Raw genomic sequence first — 22,432 nt, 5'->3', positions numbered from 1 at the left:
CCCCTTCAGAATCAGGGTCCACGAATAGAAGTCCCAACACTTCATTGCGGGAATGAAGCTTTATTGATGCCATTAGATAAAAATAATGATAATAATCTAATGGCAATACTCGCTGACGTTGACAATATTGCTCTGATAAAATGGCTCACTCTCACACTAGCTCCGTTTTTGTTCGCACTGATTCAATGCGCTCTAGCTCGACGATTTTGTATAGAAGCAGGACGTTTGAAATTTAAATGAAATTTGACACCCTATTTGACAAGTTCGGCCATTTTATTCAGTGCCGCATCTTGTCGAGTAAACTCGACCGTGGCGCCAAGAGGGTTAAGGTTAACTGGCAATTTTTCTAACATTTCTGAGTTCTTTAATCAGCGAACCCATGGACTTTGTGCGCAAAAACTTAATTCGTTAGGACTATAACCTATACTCTGTTGAGTAACCTCCCTGGCTGCCAACATCAGCCATGGCAGGCCCTCCTCCCAGTCCTGATTCAATTCGACACAGTAAGCCCTGAGCATAGATGTTAATGTTGAATGAAAACGCTCAAGAGCTCCCTGGCTCTGCGGGTGGTATGCTGTTGCCTGCTGATGTAGTACTTCAGCAAACATGCTCGAAGTGAAATTACTCCCCTGGTCGGACTGTATCATTTTGGGTAATCCAAAAATAGTGAGGGTGTTCACGACAGATATTGTGGTAATGGAAACGAAAACGGGTAAGCTGCCAGATATCAGGTAACCTGGCAAATCACCGTCAACAAGTACTCACTCCCAGCTTTTGAGCGAGGAAGTGGGGCTACGCAATCAATGCGAGGCCAGTAAAAATAATGGAGAATTCGATCATGTTTTCTTTGTAACAGAGTGACCCGCGAGATGGTTGTGGGCCGTTTTCAGAACTAACGGACGAAACTTACTGGGCACTATGACCTGGATAATAGGATCCCCCACGCAACTGCCATCATGAGGAGACCACTTTCTCAGTAGCACACCATCCTTAATATAAGAACCCTGTGCTCTGCTATGAATTTATGCATTGTCAACCACTTGCTCATACTGTGCTTTTAACGCTTCATCACTCTGTTGTTCTTTTGATAGCTCATCATAAGAAACGGTCAGTGGGAAATCAGACAGCGAAAAGAGTTGCTCAGTTGTTGTTTTTTTCTCTAGAATCTTTATCTTACTATCACTCTCTGTTTTTTAAAGTGATAAAATATAACTGAATTCACACCATATTTCTAATATTATCGATCAATCTTATCAGATTAATTTTGATTGTTAAATTTTATTTTTATATCCGTGAGTGCAGTACACCTGCATTGCATTAGCACTCGTTAGCTTGTCTTTAGCGTTTCATTCAAACCTATCGCTGTTTTCTTTTCTCCTCTCCTCTCTCTCACTCCAGTTTTTCAAACTTTTCAAAGTTCATCAAACAACTGTGGTAAGAATATTTCATCAAGCACGGTGAGTAATGGCTTCTCCTGCTATTGTTACTTGCACCTCTTGCCACATGTACAGTTAATCTATCTCTGTCGCAGATGAGGGATTCACATGTGATAAATGCAGGGAAATAGTTAGGCTGACAGAGAAGATTTCAGAATTGGAGACAAGCATCCAAACTTTTATTGAGGACAGTAATAATGTTAGGGCTCTAGATGCGGCTTTGGATGAGTCTAGCTCAGGGATTCCTGTACATTGTTCGGTTCCGGCAACAGAGCCCCTGCAGCAGGGCAACTGGGTGAAAGTGAGGCAGCGTAGTCGTGGGTCAAAACACTGCTCTTCTGTTTCGATCAAAACGTTAAACAGGTTCTCCCCACTCAGTGATGCACCCACTGAGAAACCTGATGACAGTGCTCTAGTTATCGGTGATTCTATTGTACGTAACGTGAATATAGAGACACCAGCCACTATAGTCAAATGTTTACCAGGAGCCAGTGCGCCTGACATCTTGGCAAATTTAAAAGTGCTGGTTAATGCTAAGCGTTAATACAGTAAGATTGTTATTCATGCCGGCGCTAATGATGTTCGACTTCGCCAGTCGGAGATCACTAAAAATAACATTAAAGAGGTGTGTGAACTTGCAAGCACGATGTCAGACACTGTAATATGCTCTGGTCCCCTCCCTGCTTACCGTGGTGATGAGATGCATAGTAGATTGTCATCACTCAATGGCTGGATGTCTAAGTGGTGCCCACAGAATAACATAGGTTTCATAGACAATTGGACAAGCTTTTGGGGCAGACCTGACCTGTTGAAAAGAGATGGTCTTCATCCCTCCTGGGGTGGAGCCACTCTTCTCTCTAGAAATATGCCAAATAGTCTTAGAGTTTATACTTGACCAACTGGGGCCCAGGTCAGGAAGCAGACAGACTGGCTAAACCGACCATCTGCTAGCTGCCTCCCGTCACAGAAGTCAGTTAATTCTCAGCACATAGAAACTCTTTCACCTAGATATCACACTACAGAGACTGTGTCTGTTCCCCGAACTAGAAAATACAAAAAACGTCCAAACCAACTTAAGAGTAACAATTTAATTGAGGTTCAACAAATAAAAAACAGATGCAATACGGATAAACAAATGATAAAGCTTGGCTTATTGAATATCAGATCCCTTTCTACGAAAACACTTTTTGTAAATAATATGATCACTGATCATAATCTAGATGTGTTCTGTTTGACAGAAACCTGGATAAAACCTGATAATTACATTATTTTAAATGAGTCCACCCCCCAAGATTACTGTTATAAACATGAGCCCCGTCTAAAAGGCAAAGGGGGAGGTGTTGCTTCAGTTTATAACAACATTTTCAGGATTTCTCAGAGGACATGCTTCAAGTATAACTCGTTTGAAGTAATGGTGCTTTATATAACATTATCCAGAGAAACAAATGTTAATGATAAATCCCCTGTGAAATTTTAAATGGCTACCGTATACAGGCCACCAGGGCACCATACAGACTTTATTAAAGAGTTTGGGGTTTTACATCCGAGTTAGTTCTGGCTGCAGATAAAGTTTTAATAGTTGGTGATTTTAATATCCATGTTGATAATGAAAAGATGCACTGGGATCAGCATTTATAGACATTCTGAACTCTATTGGGGTTAGACAATGTTTCAGGACCTACTCATTGTCGAAACAACTTGATGATGTAACCGAAACTATGGACTCTCTCTTTTCTAGCATTTTAAATACAGTTGCTCCTTTACGCTTAAGGTCAAGGAAACCAGTGTGACACAATGGTATAATGAGCACACGTGCACCCTAAAGAGAGCAGCCCGAAAAATGGAGTGCAGCTGGAGGAATACAAAACTAGAGGTATTTTGTATTGCTTGGCGGGAAAGTAACCTATCCTATAAAAAAACATTAAAAACTGCTAGATCCGATTACTTTTCTTCTCTTTTAGAAGAAAACAAACATAACCTCAGGTATTTATTCATTACAGTGACTAAATTAACGAAAAATAAAGCCTCAACAAGTGTTGACATTTCCCAACATCACAGCAGTAATGACTTTATGAACAACTTTACTTCTAAAATCGATACTATTAGAGATACAATTGTAACTATTCAGCCGTCAGCTACAGTATCGAATCAGACAGTGCACTATAGACCCCCTGAGGAACAGTTCCACTCATTCTCTACTATAGGAGAGGAACAATTGTATAAACTTGTTAAATCATCTAAACCAACAACATGTATGTTAGACCCTATACCATCTAAGCTCCTAAAAGAGGTGCTTCCAGAAGTCATAGATCCTCTTCTGACTATTATTAATTCCTCATTGTCATTAGGATATGTCCCCAAAACCTTCAAACTGGCTGTTATAAAGCCTCTCATCAAAAAACCACAACTTGACTGCAAAGAACTAGTTAATTATAGACCAATCTCGAATCTCCCTTTTCTGTCCAAGATACTAGAAAAGATGGTATCCTCACAATTATATTCCTTCTTAGAGAAAAATGGTATTTGTGAGGATTTCCAGTCAGGATTTAGACTGTATCATAGTACTGAGACTGCTCTCCTTGGAGTTACAAATGACCTGCTCTTATCATCTGATCGTGGTTGTATCTCTCTATTAGTTCTATTGGATCTTAGTGCTGCATTTGACACAATTTACCACAACATTCTTTTACATAGACTTTTGTTGGCATTAATGGAAGTGCATTAGCATGGTTTAAATCGTACTTATATAACCCCCATCAGTTCGTAGAAGTCAATGAAGAGGTATCATATCGATCACAAGTGCAGTATGGAGTACCTCAAGGCTCAGTACTAGGGCCGCTACTCTTCACGCTTTACATATTATCCTTGGGAGATATCATCAGGAAACATGGTGTTAGCTTTCACTGTTATGCTGATGATACTCAGCTCTATATTTCTTCGCGGCCCGGTGAAACACACCAGTTTGAAAAACTAATGGAATGTCGATATAAACACTGGATGACGAGTAATATCTTACTGCTAAATTCTGAAAAAACAGAGGTGTTAATTATAGGACATAAAAACTCTGCATGTAATAACCTAGAACACTGTCTAAGTCTTGATGGCTGCTCTGTCAATTCTTCGTCATCAGTTAGGAACCTAGGTGTGCTATTTGATCGCAATCTTTCCTTAGAAAGCCACGTTTCTAGCATTTGTAAAACTGCATTTTTCCATCTCAAAAATATATCTAAATTACGGCCTATGCTCTCAATGTCAAATGCAGAAAAGTTAATCCATGCATTTATGACCTCAAGGTTAGATTATTGTAATGCTTTATTGGGTAGTTGCAGAGATGGGACCAAGTCACACATGTGCAAGTCTCAAGTAAGTCTCAAGTCTTAACCTTCAAGTCTCAAGTAAGCCCCAAGTATTTTTTTCTTGGGCAAGTCAAGTCAAGTCAAGTCGCAAGTTATGTCAAGTCAAGTCAAGTCAAGTCAAGTCCTGTAGTAAGTCAAGTCAAGTCCAAGTCAAGTCACCTTATTATTGTAATTTTACCTGCAGAATCTGATCTTAATAAAGTTAAAAGACAAGATATAAGTAACAGTAAATTAAAATAATTTGGATTTGCATTGTAAATACTCATGCTCAGTAAAATACATCATGGAATCAAACAAAATTGTAACTTCATAAAATTATTTATTTTTCACTTCTGCCAACAGAAATGTTTTACATTTTCAACATTGAGTCCATAAAACAAATAACAGCTAAACATCCAACAGACTCCTCTCTGAACCCCCCCCCTCTCCTCTCCTCTCCTCTCCTCTCCTCTCCTCTCTCTCTCTCTCTGTCTCACACAAAGGACGTGACATGACATGACATGACATTCAGCCAAGGATGGTGACCCATACTCAGAATTCGTGCTCTGCATTTAACCCATCCGAAGTGCACACACACAGAGCAGTGAACACACACACACAATGTGAACACACACCCGGAGCAGTGGGCAGCCATTTATGCTGCGGCGCCCAGGGAGCAGTTGGGGGTTCGATGCCTTGCTCAAGGGCACCTAAGTCATGGTAATGAAGGTGGAGAGAGAACTGTACATGCACTCCCCCCACCCACAATTCCTGCCGGCCCGAGACTCAAACTCACAACCCTTCGATTGCAAGTCCGACTCTCTAACCATTAGGCCACAACTTCCCCTCAAACACAGTTTACATACAACATTAAACTTTCTTACATTTCTCCTCTCTCTCTCTCTCTCTCTCTCTCAAGTTCAAGTTCAAGTTGTTTTATTGGCATGACATTTGAGTTACAGTATTGCCAAATTTAGCATTTAGATACAGAATAAAATATGATTACAATAAAATACAATAAAAATAGCAGCAGCAGATAATATTTCTAATATTAATAATAGTAATTATATAGAATTAAGAATATAAAATAAAACAGTTGAATACAATAAATTATCCCTTTCGTATGGTGTGTATGGTGTATAAATATTTAGTAGCTATTGTGACTGCCGTCTCATTCTCTCCAAGTATATAGAGTCATTTAGAGACAAGAATGAAGGATTCAAAGCTTCAAACTGTGAGAAGAATGTTTCTATTTTAGTGCTGTATTTGGGACAGACAAGAAGGAAGTGTTTCTCATCCTCTGTTTGATTCAGCTCACAGTGTTTGCCTCTCTTCTCTCGGTAGCCAGGATCTTTTACGTCTACCAATCTCTATTTCCAAATCATGATCACTGAGTCGATATTTTGAAAGGATTTGTCTTTCTTTTAATTGCTTGAGTGATAAGTAATTTGCCAGTTTTCTGGTTCTGTTTAGGGCCGAATAACACTGGAGTTTGGTTTGGAGCTCAAATTCATTTTTTTTATTTTTCATCATAATTATACTTCAGATTTTTGTCAATTCGTTTCTGAATGTTGGGGTTGTGATTGGAGTCAGGCTCAGTTTGGGTTTCCTTCATCAGGTGAAGCACGAGTGTGTTTCTCTCTCTCTCACTCACTCTCTCTCTCACTCACTCTCTCTCTCTCTCTCTCTCACACACACACACACACACACACACACAATCTCTCTCTCTCAGAGTCATTGAAGTCATTACCTCTATTACAAGGTATTGCACTTGCAAAATATAAGATTCGAGAGTCTTGTCTGCAAGCCGAGCACGATGTGGCCTATCCCACCATGTATGCGCCACCGGTATGCGCGCTCATAATGGAAGCAACGCGGTCGCGACTCGCACGCGGTGTGACACGCTCGACGCCTCAGGGGCGCAACTGCCCGAGCGCTTGGAAACAATGAGAAAGCGGCGCGAAAAGCGATTTCCACGCGTTTTTAGGCGCGAATTATTGACGACAAAAGCGATGACCCTCAGTACCCCTCAAGCTGAGATGTTGATGTGATGTGATATCTGATCTAAGTGGGCGTGGTCTGCGTAAGGTAGAGAGGGCATGACTGATGATGTCATGACATGACAACGCGATTCTCAGCCTGCGCTCCAGCTGAGTAATCAATTCTATTTTTTAAAAATAATTTATATATTTTATATTCAAACTGAAAACATAATGTGATTAACACTCAAGTCATTCAAGTCATCCTGTCTCAAGTCATGTCAAGTCCCGAGTCTTTAACTTCCAAGTCCGAGTCAAGTCTCAAGTATTTTATTTTTTGTCAAGTCAAGTCACAAGTCATAAAAATAGCAACTCGAGTCCAAGTCACCAAGTCACAAGTCCCCATGTCTGGGTAGTTGTTCTGCACACTTAGTAAACAAACTACAGCTAGTCCAAAATGCAGCAGCAAGAGTTCTTACTAGAACCGGGAAGTATGACCATATTAGCCCGGTCCCGTCAACACTGCACTGGCTCCCTATCAAACATCGTATAGATTTTAAAATATTGCTTATTACTTATAAAGCCCTGAATGGTTTAGCACCTCAGTATTTGAATGAGCTCCTTTTACATTATAATCCTCTATGTCCGCTATGTTCTCAAAACTCAGGCAATTTGATAATACCTAGAATATCAAAATCAACTGCGGGCGGCAGATCCTTTTCTTATTTGCCTCCTAAACCCTTGAATTACCTACCTAACATTGTTCGGGAGGCAGACACACTCTTGCAGTTTAGATCTAGATTACAGACCCATCTCTTTAACCTGGTTTACACATAACATAATAGTATGTTTTTAATATCCAAATCCGTTAAAGGATTTTTAGGCTTCATTAATTAGGTAAATCGGAACCAGGAACACTTCCCATAACACCCGATGTACTTGCTACATCATTAGATGAATAGCATCTACGCTAATATTAGTCTGTTTCTCTCTTATTCCGAGGTCACCGTAGCCACCAGATCCAGTCTGTATCCAGATCAGAGGGTCACTGCAGTCACCCAGATCCAGTACGTATCCAGACCAGATGGTGGATGAGCACCTATAAAGGACCTCTACAGCCCTGAAAGACAGCGGAGACCAGGACAACTAGAGCCCCAGATACAGATCCCCTGTAAAGACCTTGTCTCAGACGACCACCAGGACAAGACCACAGGAAACAAATGATTCTTCTGCACAATCTGACTTTGCTGCAGCCTGGAATTGAACTGTTGGTTTCATCTGGTCAGCGGAAAACTGGCCCCCCAACTGAGCCTGGTTTTCTCCCAAGGTTTTTTTCTCCATTCTGTCACCGATGGAGTTTCGGTTCCTTGCCGCCGTCGCCTCTGGTTTGCTTAGTTGGGGTCACTTCATCTACAGCGATATCATTGACTTGATTTGCAAATAAATGCACAGACACTATTTAAACTGAACAGAGATGATATCACTGAATTCAATGATGAACTGCCTTTAACTGTCAATTTGCATTATTAACACACTGTTTTCCTAATGAATGTTGATCAGTTGCTTTGACGCATTGTATTTTGTTAAAAGCGCTATATAAATAAAAGTGACTTGACTTGGCTCAGTCACAACGGGCTGCACTGCAGATCGAGCTTGGCTAAAAGAGCGAGTTACAGCACAGGCCACAAACACTTCCGGATACCATAAAGCATTCTCATCGGGATCACTACCAGAGGAAGGCATGTCAGTAACCCCCAGGGGAGATGACTCATTAAGTCAACCCCTATAACTAATGTAGATCCTAGTCTTCAGTTGGCCGAAGACCGGGTATTTATGCACTTGATCCCGAAAGTTTGGAAAGACTACCAATAGACGAGTAGTCCCCCATCCATTGGATGTGCTCCCGAGACAACTGCTACTAAGCCCAGAGGCAACCAAAAACAACAAACTAAAATAACAAACATGTCAGAAACTTGTCCTTTGTCTACACAGGGACAGTTTATTTCTGTGCGAAAACAAGCAATGATAGATTTCAGTCAACGGCAATGTATATTTCCAATGGGCAATATAGCAAATCAATATAACTTAGCTATCCAATTAAAAATAGGTAGATACCAAATTTTACACCCCATCTACCTCCTCATTCCCCCAACAAATAAAGTGTGAATATAAGTTATAAGTTCACAACTACAAAACAAACGAAAACAACATACGTGCCACGTGATTGTCTTAGCCTCCACAGCAGGTGTCGCCAATAGGGAGTCGCTCCCTCTCACTGAGTGTAACCATGACACCTTTATACCGAGGGCACACCTGTGCACCGGTGTGCCCAATTAACCTGATTACCCCTGTGAATGCCTGTAGAGTGAACACAAAACACGGTCGAACGAGTGTTGACTACTGCGGCCGTGACACGTGTGAAAAGTAACGACCCTAGTACTGAGCCTTGAGGTACTCCATACTGTGCTTGTGATCGATATGATACCTTTTCATTCACTGCTACAAATTGATAGTGGTCAGATAAGTACAATTTGAACCATGCTATTGCACTTCCATTAATGCCAACAAAGTCTTCTAGTCTATTCAAAAGTCTAGTCTATACACATGCACACATTAGCAGTAGCACAAACACACAAATAAACGTATGCACACATGCATGCACTTACACACATACACACACAGAGAGTGAGATATGTCCATGCACTTACATACACACAAAAATGTACACACACACACAGAGAGAAAGAGAGTTATGTCAATGCACTTACATACACACAAAAATGTATGTATGCATGCACACGCAAGCATACACATAACGCTAACGTTACATTTTTTCGAACAGAAACATGGGGTCTGACTATTTTATTCATTTCTCATCGATTCATCAAAAAGAAACAAATAAGCTTCACTTACCAATTCACGACTGGATCAATGCCAGCAGCGTACGCCTCCTCAACGTCTGAATACAGACTCCGGGTCCGAAGAATCATGTTCAGCCTCTTCCCAGGTGTCATCAAAGATCAGTTCGCCGTGTTTTTGTTCGTTTTTTGTTTATATTTCACACTCTCAAAGTTTCAAACCTGCTGCGCTCCGTATCTACCGCTTCAAATCCGCCCTTCCCCCTCTCCCCGAAAGCCGCTGTGATTTTCTGCTGGAAAACATGCAGTTACCGTATTAAGCTGTATATTTTCTTAAAGCGCAAGCTATCTTCTATCAGACGCAATTAGATTTTTTTTCATAGTGCAAACGGTTGCTGAGTTATGATAACATTAATACAGCATGATAAATTGTGACGGCGCCGACACGTTCGGTTTTAAAGGGTTAATAAAAGTCAGAAAAGAATCTATGACCTTCTGGAAGAACCTCTTTTAAGGAGCTCAGATGGAATAGGGTCTAACATACATGTTGCTGGTTTAGATGATTTAACAAGTTTATAAAATTATTCGTCTCCTATAGTGGAGAATGAGTGGAACTATTCCTAAGGGGATCTATAGTGCACTGTCTGATGTGATACTGTAGCTGATGAGCACATGGTTAAAATTTTCTCTATTATGGTATCAATCTTGGAATTAAAGTAATAATATGTCTTAAAGACATTAGTGCTGTACTGCTGAGAAATGCCAACATCTGTAGGTGCTTTATTTTTTGTTAATTTAGCCCCTGTATTGAATAAATACATAGTTATGTTTGTTTTCTTCGAAAAGTACTCAGATCAAATGGTTTTAATGCTTTTCTGTAGGAAAGTAAAGTAAAGGTACTTTACTTTCCCGCCATGCAACACAAAATACCTCTAGTATTGTTTTCCTCCAGCTGTGCTCAATTTTTCGGGCTGCTGAGTGTGCTCTTTATACCACTGTTAAACTGTTTTCCTTATGGTTGCTCCTTTACACTAAATCAGGAAGATTACTTACAAAGCAGCCTTTTGTGGTAGAAGTGATGGTTCTAGGTCCGTGTATCTTTTGGTCATTTGATTTTCTATTTAAAAATAAATAAAGATAAATGAGAAACGGTTTGATTTCCGTTTTTTCATTTGTTTAAGAAACGCAAAACGAAAATGTAGCTGGATTTTTAGTATTTTTGTTTGTGGGTAAAAAATGAGATGATGCTTTAATATTTGTTTGTATGTGTGGGCGGCGCTGAAACGCCCCTTTCATCCTTCTGTATTCTGCGAGCTCAGTTCATCTTCAACAGGAGAGAAGCGGCAGACAGCAGAGCTTATTAATCCTGCCGATTCTTTGCTAGTGGTGCTTGCAAGATAAAATAATAATAATAATAATAATTAATTAAATTAATAATAAAATAAAAAATTTTTATTTTTCCAGCTGCTGCATGTTATTGACAAAGCAGACTTGACAACTTGATTCATAAAACGCCATTTGAATTTTACTTTAGCCTGTGATCTACAACGACATGGAATAAAATATAGGCCTACTGCTAATTTTTTGTCTTCTTATTTTATTCTAGGCCATTCATAAAAAAATAAAATGGGAAAAACCCAACCCCACATAATATTTTATAATAAAATTTATATTAAAATAAGTTAAGTTTTCCCCATAATTAGTCTACTTTAAATGTTTTAATTATGGGCTATAGTCTACTTAGAATTATGAACTGAATTCACAAATTCTGTAGATGACCGTATGAATATAGTGATGGTGTGACATCATTACAGATAATGAGTTCAGACGGGAAACACTGCACCTCTCGTTGGTTTCATTTGAATTACAAAGGCCTAAATATAAAATTATTATTATTATTTTTCTATTTAAATGGATTATTTTAAAAGTAGACATCTGATGCATGAGCCTGGTTCATTTCTGACGTTTTAGAAAGAAGTTCATGTAGACTGAGATGGCAGAAAGCACATGAAAGGGGCGTTTCAGCGCCGCCCACACATTCAAACAAATATTAAAGCATAATCTCATTTTTTACCCACAAACAAAAATACGAAAAATCCAGCTAAATTTTCGTTTTCCGTTTCTTAAACAAAACGAAAATCAAACCGTTTCTCATTTATCTTTATTTATTTTTAAATAGAAAATCAAATGACCAAAATATACACGGACCGTTCTACCACACTCGAAACAAGGTGTAGAATTTTTGGTTTTATATATATGGAGTTTATACAAAACTAGATAATGGTCTGAGATGTCATCACTTTACTGAAAAATTTCAATACTGTTAACATCAATTCCATGTGACAGTATTACATTTTAAGTCCTGACATGTGTTGTCTAACCCCAGTAGAGTTCAGAATGTATATAAATGTTGATCCCAATGCATGATTTTCATTATAAACATGGATATTAAAATCACCAACAATTAAAACTTTATCTACTTCCAGCACTAACTCGGATATAAAATCAGCTAATTCTTTAATGATAATAATTCTTTAATGATTCTTTAAGTCAAGTCACCTTTATTTATATAGCTCTTTAAACAAAACAATGTAAAAATAGCTGTAAATGAAGTGTCCAAAAACTAAGCAAGCCAGAGGCAGAACCAAAACTCCATCAGTGACAGAATGAAGAAAAAACCTTGGGAGAAACCAGTGTTGGACCAAAGTCAATGTCAATGTCACCTTTATTTATATAGCGCTTTAAACAAAATACATTGCGTCAAAGCAACTGAACAACATTCATTAGGAAAACAGTGTCAATAATGCAAAAATGATAGTTAAAGGCAGTTCATCATTGGATTCAGTTATGTCATCTCTGTTCAGTTAAATAGTGTCTGTGCATTTATTTGCAATCAAGTCAACGATATCGCTGTAGATGAAGTGTCCCCAACTAAGCAAGCCAGAGGCGACAGCGGCAAGGAACCGAAACTCCATCGGTGACAGAATGGAGAAAAAAACCTTGGGAGAAACCAGGCTCAGTTGGGGGGCCAGTTCTCCTCTGACCAGACGAAACCAGTAGTTCAATTCCAAGCTGCAGCAAAGTCAGATTGTGCAGAAGAATCATCTGTTTCCTGTGGTCTTGTCCTGGTGCTCCTCTGAGACAAGGTCTTTACAGGGGATCTGTATCTGGGGCTCTAGTTGTCCTGGTCTCCACTGTCTTTCAGGGATGTAGAGGTCCTTTCTAGGTGCTGATCCAGCATCTGGTCTGGATACGTACTGGATCCGGGTGACTGCAGTGACCCTCTGATCTGGACACAGACTGGATCTGGTGGTCACAGTGACCTCGGAACAAGAGAGAAACAGACAAATATTAGCGTAGATGCCATTCTTCTCATGATGTAGCAAGTACATAGGTTGTTATGGGAAGTGTTTCCGGTTCCGGTTTACCTAATTAATGCAGCCTAAAAATCCTTTAACGGATTTGGATAATAAAAGCATATTAGTATGTTATGTGTATGCCAGGTTAAAGAGATGGGTCTTTAATCTAGATTTAAACTGCAAGAGTGTGTCTGCCTCCCGAACAATGTTAGGTAGGTTATTCCAGAGTTTGGGCGCCAAATAGGAAAAGGATCTGCCGCCTGCAGTTGATTTTGATATTCTAGGTATTATCAAATTGCCTGAGTTTTGAGAACGTAGCGGACGTAGAGGATTATAATGTAAAAGGAGCTCATTCAAATACTGAGGTGCTAAACCATTCAGGGCTTTATAAGTAATAAGCAATATTTTAAAATCTATGCGATGCTTGATAGGGAGCCAGTGCAGTGTTGACAGGACCGTGCTAATATGGTCATACATCCTGGTTCTAGTAAGAACTCTTGCTGCTGCATTTTGGACTAGCTGTAGTTTGTTTACTAAGCGTGCAGAACAACCACCCAATAAAGCATTACAATAATCTAACCTTGAGGTCATAAATGCATGGATTAACATTTCTGCATTTGACATTGAGAGCATAGGCCGTAATTTAGATATATTTTTGAGATGGAAAAATGCAGTTTTACAAATGTTGAGGCTTTATTTTTCGTTTAACGAAATTTCGTTTTCGTATTTAGCCACTGTATTGAATAAATACCTGGGGTTATGTTTGTTTTCTTCTAAAAGAGAAGAAAAGTAATCGGATCTAGCAGTTTTTAATGCTTTTCTGTAGGATATGTTACTTTCCCGCCAAGCAATACGAAATACCTCTAGTTTTGTTTTCCTCCAGCTGCGCTCCATTTTTCGGCCTGCTCTCTTTAGGGTGCGAGTATGCTCATTATACCATGGTGTCAAACTGTTTTCCTTAACCTTCCTTAAGCGTAAAGGAGCAACTTTATTTAAAGTGCTAGAAAAGAGAGAGACCATAGTTTCTGTTACATCATCAAGTTGTTCTGAGGTTTTGGATATGCTAAGGAATTTGGATACATCAGGAAGATAACTTAAAAAGCAGTCTTTTGTGGTAGAAGTGATGGTTCTTCCATACTTGTAACAAGAAGTAGAATTTACAATTTTGGCTATATGAATTTTGCAGAGAACTAAATAATGATCTGAGATATCATCACTTGGCTGAATAATTTCAACACCATCAACATCAATTCCATGTGACAGTATTAAATCTAGAGTATGATTTCGACAATGAGTAGGTCCTGAAACGTGTTTTCTAACACCAATAGAGTTCAGAATGTCTATAAATGCTGATCCCAATGCATCGTTTTCATTATCAACATGGATATTAAAATCACCAACTATTAAAACTTTATCTGCAGCCAGAACTAACTCGGATGTAAAATCACCAAACTCTTTAATAAAGTCTGTATGGTGCCCTGGTGGCCTGTATACAGTAGCCAGTACAAACATAACAGGGGATTTATCATTAACATTTGTTTCTTTGGATAATGTTATATGAAGTACCATTACTTCAAACGAGTTATACTTGTAGCCTGCCCTCTGAGAAATCCTGAAAACGTTGTTATAAATTGAAGCAACACCTCCACCTTTGCCTTTTAGACGTGGCTCATGTTTATAACAGTAATCTTGGGGGGTGGACTCATTTAAAATAATGTAATCATCAGGTTTTAGCCAGGTTTCTGTCAAACAGAGTACATCTATATTATGATCAGTTTTCATATTATTTACAAAAAGTGTTTTCGTAGAAAGGGATCTGATATTCAATAAGCCAAGCTTTATCATTTGTTTATCCATATTGCTTCTGTTTTTTATTTGTTGAACCTCAATTAAATTGTTAATCTTAACTTGGTTTGGACGTTTTTTGTATTTTCTAGTTCAGGGAACAGACACAGTCTCTATAGTGTGATATCTAGGTGAAAGAGTCTCTATGTGCTGAATTAACTGACCTCTGTGACGGGAGGCAGCTAGCAGATGGTCGGTTTAGCCAGTCTGTCTGCTTCCTGACCTGGGCCCCAGTTAGTCAAGTATAAACACTAAGACTATTTGCCATATTTCTAGAGAGAAGAGTGGCGCCACCCCAGGAGGGATGAAGACCATCTCTTTTAAACAGGTCAGGTCTGCCCCAAAAGCTCGTCCAATTGTCTATGAAACCTATGTTATTCTGTGGGCACCACTTAGACATCCAGCCATTGAGTGATGACAATCTGCTATGCATCTCATCACCACGGTAAGCAGGGAGGGGACCAGAGCATATTACAGTGTCTGACATCGTGCTTGCAAGTTCACACACCTCTTTAATGTTATTTTTAGTGATCTCCGACTGGCGAAGTCGAACATCATTAGCGCCGGCATGAATAACAATCTTACTGTATTTACGTTTAGCATTAGCCAGCACTTTTAAATTTGCCAAGATGTCAGGCGCTCTGGCTCCCGGTAAACATTTGACTATGGTGGCTGGTGTCTCTATATTCACGTTCCGTACAATAGAATCACCAATAACTAGAGCACTTTCATCAGGTTTCTCAGTGGGTGCATCACTGAGTGGGGAGAACCTGTTTAATGTTTTGATCGGAACAGAAGAGCGGTGTTTTGACCCACGACTACGCTGCCTCACCGTCACCCAGTTGCCCTGCTGCTGGGGCTCTGTTTCCGGAACCGAACAATGTACAGGAATCCCTGAGCTAGACGCATCCAAAGCCGTATCTAGAGCCCTAACATTTTTACTGTCCTCAATTAAAGTTTGGATACGTGTCTCTAATTCTGAAATCTTCTCAGTCAGCCTAACTATCTCCCTGCATTTATCACATGTGAATCCCTCATCAGCGACAGAGATAGATAAACTGTACATGTGGCAAGAGGTGCAAGAAACAATGATAGGAGAAGCCATTACTCACCGTGCTTGATGAAAATTCTTACTGCGGTTGTTTGATGAACTTGTGAAAAACTGGAGTGAGAGGAGAAAAGAAAACAGCGATAGTTTCGAATGAAAACGCTAATGACAAGCTAACGAGTGCTAACGCTTTGCAGGTGTACTGCACTCACGGAAATAAAATAAGAGTGAACGATCAAAGTTAATCTGATAAGATTGATCGATAATATCAGAAATATGGTGTGAATTAAGTTATATTTTACCACTTTAAAAAACAGAGAGTGATAGTAAGATAAAGATTCTAGAGAAAAAAATAAAATAAAAACAGCTACACGGAGCTACAATTTGCTACAGAAGGCCAACAGGAAGTAGAGAAAATACTGTCCAAGTAAACACGAACAGCTAATTTTACAATACAAGCCTCATTTACTATGTTGCTCTTAATTGTATTCAAATTTGGATTTGGGGAACATTAAAAAAGTCTTAATAAAACCATTTACCTGAAGCATGTTTGTGTTGTAAGAACATACAGGGATACTTTAGATATACAAAAAGCTGAGATACCCATCCCTTCTTACAAAAAAAGCAAATAACGATCAGTTGCAAAGCTACATGGGATTATAAGAATAACATCTAAGAAATCAAACCGATATACAAGAATAAACCGGTAATACTTTAAAATAATGGTCCATTAGTTAGTTAATAAATGTATTAATTAACATGAACAAATAACAAACAATACATTTATTACTGTATTAATCTTTGTTAACGTTAAAGAAAATAGATTTATTCATTGTTCATGCTAATTCACAGTGCATTTAACAAGCACAACTTTTGATTTGAATAAAGCATTAGTAAATGTTAAAATTAACCAACTAAGATTAATAGATGCTATCTACTTTGGTTAACATGATCTAACTAATGGACCATTATTCTAAATTGTTACCAATAAATATATTTGACGTTGTTCTTTGGGGAGGAATTGTATATTTGAGTTTATATGAATCTCAAAGTTGAATCTGCTGGTTTTGAAGATTAACTTTATTCACTGTGAAAACTTTAGGAAATGTTTCTTTGTCATCACTAGTAATGACAGATTTATCAAGATTATTTTTTGCTTAATTCATTATTGTGTCCCATTTGAAGAGAAGGCAACATCAGATCTGAAGTTGATCTACTCACAGTGATAGTTTTTTGTATGTCTGTTTAAAGCAGATGAATTATTGAAACACTTCCCACATGCAGTGCAGTCATAAGGTTTCTCTCCAGTGTGAATCCTCTCATGTCTTTTCTGATTTGCTGAATCACTGAATCTCTTTTCACAGTGTGAACACTTGTAAGGTTTTTCTCCAGTGTGGATCCTCTCATGCCGTTTTAAACAGTTTGCTGTAGTAAAAGTCTTTTCACACACAAAGCACATGTACTCTCTCACACCAGTGTGTATTTTATGGTGTACTTTCAAATATTGCAGACATGGAAAGCTCTTTCCACACAAATGACATGAATGTGGTTTCTCCTTTGTATGAACACTCAGGTGCTGCTTCAGGACTGAAGCTCTCAAAAACATTTCCCCGCACTGATCACATTTGTACGGTTTCTCTCCAGTGTGAATCCTCTCATGTCTTTTCAGGATTCCTGACCCACTGAATCTCTTGTCACAGTGTGAACACTTGTACGGTTTCTCTCCAGTGTGGATCCTCTCATGTGATTTCAGGCGTCCCAAAGTACTGAATCTCCTTTTACAGTGTGAACACTCTTCAGTGTGGTTCCTCTCATGTCTTTTAAGGTGTCCTGACCGACTGAATCTCTTGTCACAGTGTGAGCACTTGTATGTTTTTTCTCCAGTGTGGATGTTTATGTGATCCTTAAGGTGTGATAATTGTGCGAAACTCTTCCCGCATTGATCACAAGTGAACGGTTTCTCTCCAGTATGAATTCTCATGTGACGCTCAAGATTAAATTTGCATTTCAAAATCTTTCCACACTGAGTGCAGGTAAAAGATTTCTTGGCTCTTATTTTCTTTAAAACTTTCTGTTTGGTTTGAGAGCAACTCAAGGGTTTTTCTCCAGTTTCAACATGATTTTTCTCCTCAACTTCTCTCAATTCTTCATTCTTGTTTTTTTCAATCATCTCTGAAATGAAAATAAGAATGGTTTATTTTCAGTAAAGTAAATATAAATCAGCTTGTAGCTTTATAACTGTCAGCATTATTAAATGGATAGTTAAACAAAAATGAAAATTTATCTGCTTACCACAGGGCAGATTTGCAAGGACACTGATAAAAGGTACACCAAAAACAGCTTTGATTTCTCACCAGAACAAAACAACTTTATGCAAGGGATATTAAACATGAACTTATAGCTGGTATAAGTATCTGAAATTGATTAGAATATACAGCTAATTTTACAATACAAGCCTCTGTTACTATGTTACTCATAATTGTATTCAAATTTAAAGCCATGCATGCATCTTAGAAAAAAGGCTTTGTTTTTAAATCTGTATTGTATATTGTCAGCGTTATTCTCTGAATGATGTTATAATGTATTTATTTTTGTTCTGACTGAGCAACATCTATTTCAGATGTGCAAAATCTGTGGCATTTTAATAGCATTATAGTTTCCATAGTAGCCAAATGTTATACATATATATTGAGTTAATTATTAATGAAAGGCAAATCCAAAGTTTATTTATACAATGCATTTCATACACAATGGACATAGAGGTATACTTTAGATATATAAAAAGCTGACAGATATCCATTTCCTTACCAAAAAAAAAAATCAAATAATGATCAATTGTAAAGCCACATGGCATTATAAGAATAATATAATATATTAGAATAATATATAAGAGAGCAAACTGATATACAAGACTTAAGGCCTTTTCACACTGAGTCCGAAATTCCCATGCAAAATTTTCACAAGGGTTGGGTACCGAAACCCACTTATGGAACTGGTATGCACCGAACCAAATAAGAATGCAGAATTCAGTGCTTTACACACCAGGCGCGAATGAAGCATTAAGCGCGAGTGATTTAAATGTTAAGTCAATGCAAAGACGCGAATAGACATCCTGCGGCGCGAATTGAGTGTTTCGGGCGTTTTGACGTGCATGTTGACTGAGCTTTGGTGAAATTTCATTCTGCGTTAACCAATCAGGAGCTTGCTCTAGTAGTGACGTAATTACGACGTAGCGAGCGGAGGGAAAATCCGAAACAACAATGGAGGACAAAGTCATAGTCGCTGTATGTGGATACCCGAAGCTGTAGGATACTTCTTCATACTTTTGCAGAAACAGGAATAAAAAAGGATCTTGCTTGGAAGAAATAGTTCAATTGAATAAATACCAAGGATTACCTGTTAGATTTACCCAAAATGAATTATTTTATGTTTAGCCACTAAAGAGACATCAAAGCCAGCGGCACATATCAGAAGGTCTAGCCGAGGTGAGGATGCTCTTGGCTGATACATGATCACTGAGCTCCCGCTGATGGGAGCTGATCATCTCAGAAATCGGCGAAACACATTTTTATAATAAATAAACCGCAGATTTGAGTTTAAACCAATTACATTCTCACCTGAAATTCTTTTAAAACTACATTTCATGACACGATAACAGTAATATTGTGAAAATTATCCGAAAAAATGGTGGCTGAAATCACAATGCTGCGTGAACTCAACTGGCAGAAGCCCCTTCGATGACGCGAATTCGCGTCTGTTATGAAGTTAATTTCATGTGTGAATGAAGCGAATAAACTCAACATTTTCAAGCGTCCAACTACAGCGCGATATTATATGGCATGTCGCGTCTGGTGTGAACGCACAGTAAGATTGTACTTTACAAACAATATTGTTGCTACTTTATAAAGAATGACCATACAGTCAAACACAGGACTGATTAAAGAGAGTGACAGACAGCACTCATTTTAACTAAATATCAGAGTGATTGACAGAGATACAGTAGAAACATTATGTGTGGTTTTGTATTAAATAATGACCCAGATCATGAAATACATTTATTAGCCTTAGAGTAAGGGAAGCTTGAAAAATGAGAGCATGCAAGGAGGATGTGAAAACTATGGATTTATTTTAAATCTTTTTAATGTTCTTAAATGTTATCCTTTCAGGCTTTTTTAATTTATTTTCATAGAAGTATCGGTTCAGGCACTGTTTAGCCACGGTACCATTATAAAAGTATCGAAATGGCACCGGTATCGTATAAAACCCAATCGATACTCAACCCTAATTTTTGCACGTCAAAAAATAAATTCGACCTCACGTGATGTCAATCCCGCTTGCACACTGCCTACGAAACTTGTCCATCAAAAAAAAAAAAAAATCGGAACAGGTTCCATTTTCTGCGTTTTTTACATCCATAAAAACCATAGACTGTATAAAAACGCATTTTGAGAGACGTTTTGACAATTCGGAGCCACGGTAAAACTCCTGGCAATGGTGGTGAATGAATCACCAGTGCTCAGATACCTACAATTATATATAGAAATATTATTGCATAACAGCTATAATTATAGCACACCATGTCCCTGTAAACCGTACATGTGTGTGCGTGCGGGGGGGTCCATACTTTAGACATACTGCCAATCTCTGTTCAGGATCAATTGATTCACGGAAACTGGTCGTCTTCTTTCTAATATGTTGCTCCAGTATCGCTAGCAAAACATCAAACTGAGCCACTGACATTCTTAAGTAAACTTTTAATCGGTCTGGGTAATCCCGCAGCTCCTTGATAAGGAGGTGGAACTCTCCTTCCTCTCTACGTGATCGCAGGAATGGATGGACCCAATATTTCATCTTTCTTTTTCTCTTTTTAAGAAGAGAAGACAAAAAAAATCATCCTTACTACTCGAAGACGCCATTTTGTACTGTTTTTCTGTTTATTTTCGTAACACAGTCATTAATACGCATCGGATTCAGTGTGCAAGGTCTCTGTGTGTGACAAATTTTTCAATCACGAATACGAAAAAACGCATGCAAAATTTCGGACTCAGTATGCAATGACCTTAACTGTTTTTTTACATTGTTCTTTGGAGAGGAACTTTATCTTTGAGTTTATATGAATCTCAAAGTTGAATCTGCTGGTTTTGAAGATGAACTTTATTCACTGTGAAAACTTTAGGAAATGTTTCTTTGTCATCACTAGTAATGACAGATTTATCAAGATTATTTTTTGCTTAATTCATTATTGTGTCACATTTTAACATTTTAAGTGAAGGCAGCATCAGATCTGAAGTTGATCTACTTACTGTGATTGTTTTTTATATGTCTGTTTAAAGCAGATGAATTATTGAAACACTTCCCACATGCAGTGCAGTTATAAGGTTTCTCTCCAGTGTGAATCCTCTCATGTCTTTTCTGATTTGCTGAATCACTGAATCTCTTTTCACAGTGTGAACACTTGTAAGGTTTTTCTCCAGTGTGGATCCTCTCATGCCGTTTTAAACAGTTTGCTGTAGTAAAAGTCTTTTCACACTCAAAGCACATGTACTCTCTCACACCAGTGTGTATTTTATGGTGTACTTTCAAATATTGCAGACATGGAAAGCGCTTTCCACACAAATGACATGAATGTGGTTTCTCCTTTGTATGAACTCTCAGGTGCTGCTTCAGGACTGAAGCTCTCAAAAACATTTTCCCGCACTGATCACATGTGTAAAGTTTAGGACTAGTGTGGATCTTCGTGTGTTTCTTAAGATATGCTGATTTTATGAAACTCATCCCACGTTGATCACATGTAAATGGTTTCTCTCCAGTATGATCTCTAATATGCTCTGTAAGCTGTCTTTTTAGTGTGAAACTCTTCCCGCACTGATCACATGTGTGCGGTTTCTCTCCAGTGTGAATCCTCTCATGTTTTTTCAGGATTCCTGACCAGCTGAATCTCTTGTCACAGTGTGAACACTTGTACGGTTTCTCTCCAGTGTGGATCCTCTCATGCGTTTTCAGGTGTTCCGAATGACTGAATCTCTTGTCACAGTGTGAGCACTTGTATGTTTTTTCACTAGTGTGGATGGTTATGTGATAATTAAGGTGCGACAATTGTGCAAAACTCTTCCCGCATTGATCACAAGTGAACCGTTTCCCTCCAATATGAAGTCTCTTGTGACGCTCAAGACTAAATTTGTTTTTCAAACTCTTTCCACACTGAGTGCAGGTAAAAGATTTATTGGCTCTTATTTTCTTTAAATCTTTCTGTTTGGTTTGAGAGCAGCTCAAGGGTTTTTGTCCAGTTTCAACATGATTTTTCTCCTCAACTTCTCTCAATTCTTCATTCTTGTTTTTTTCAATCATCTCTGAAATAAAAAATAAGAATGGTTTATTTTCAGCAAAGTAAATCTAAATCAGCTTGTAGCTTTATAACTGACAGCATTATTAAATGGATAGTTCAACAAAAAATTAAAATTTGATGTTTATCTGCTTACCGCAGGGCAGATTTGCAAGGACACTGATTAAAGGTACACCACAAACAGCTTTTGGTTTTATTTCTCATCAGAACAAAACAACTTTATGCAGGG

General features: G+C 38.4%; 2 protein-coding genes across 2 annotated transcripts; both read right to left on the bottom strand.

Moving 5' to 3' along the window:
* Positions 1–16,894: 16,894 nt before the first annotated feature.
* Positions 16,895–18,045, bottom strand: LOC132105536 (zinc finger protein 79-like). The gene has a single exon (XM_059510753.1). The coding sequence runs from the start codon at positions 18,028–18,030 to the stop codon at positions 17,074–17,076; it is 957 nt and encodes a 318-aa protein (XP_059366736.1). The 5' UTR covers positions 18,031–18,045; the 3' UTR covers positions 16,895–17,073.
* A 3,050-nt stretch (positions 18,046–21,095) lies between these two features.
* Positions 21,096–22,208, bottom strand: LOC132127786 (zinc finger protein 678-like). The gene has a single exon (XM_059539933.1). It carries the CDS (start codon positions 22,206–22,208, stop codon positions 21,156–21,158), a length of 1,053 nt encoding a protein of 350 aa, XP_059395916.1. The 3' UTR covers positions 21,096–21,155.
* Between the last annotated feature and the right edge of the window lie 224 nt (positions 22,209–22,432).

Source organism: Carassius carassius, chromosome 1 (genome assembly GCF_963082965.1).
Source record: "Carassius carassius chromosome 1, fCarCar2.1, whole genome shotgun sequence".
NCBI lineage: Eukaryota > Metazoa > Chordata > Actinopteri > Cypriniformes > Cyprinidae > Carassius > Carassius carassius.
The sequence above is the reverse complement of the archived record's forward strand: the minus strand, read 5'-3'. Positions and strand labels throughout refer to the sequence as shown.

Excerpts from the sequence above, each read along its gene's own strand:
- LOC132127786 (XM_059539933.1), bottom strand. The coding sequence starts at position 22,208 with ATGATTGAAAAAAACAAGAATGAAGAATTGAGAGAAGTTGAGGAGAAA.
- LOC132105536 (XM_059510753.1), bottom strand. The coding sequence starts at position 18,030 with ATGATTGAAAAAAACAAGAATGAAGAATTGAGAGAAGTTGAGGAGAAA.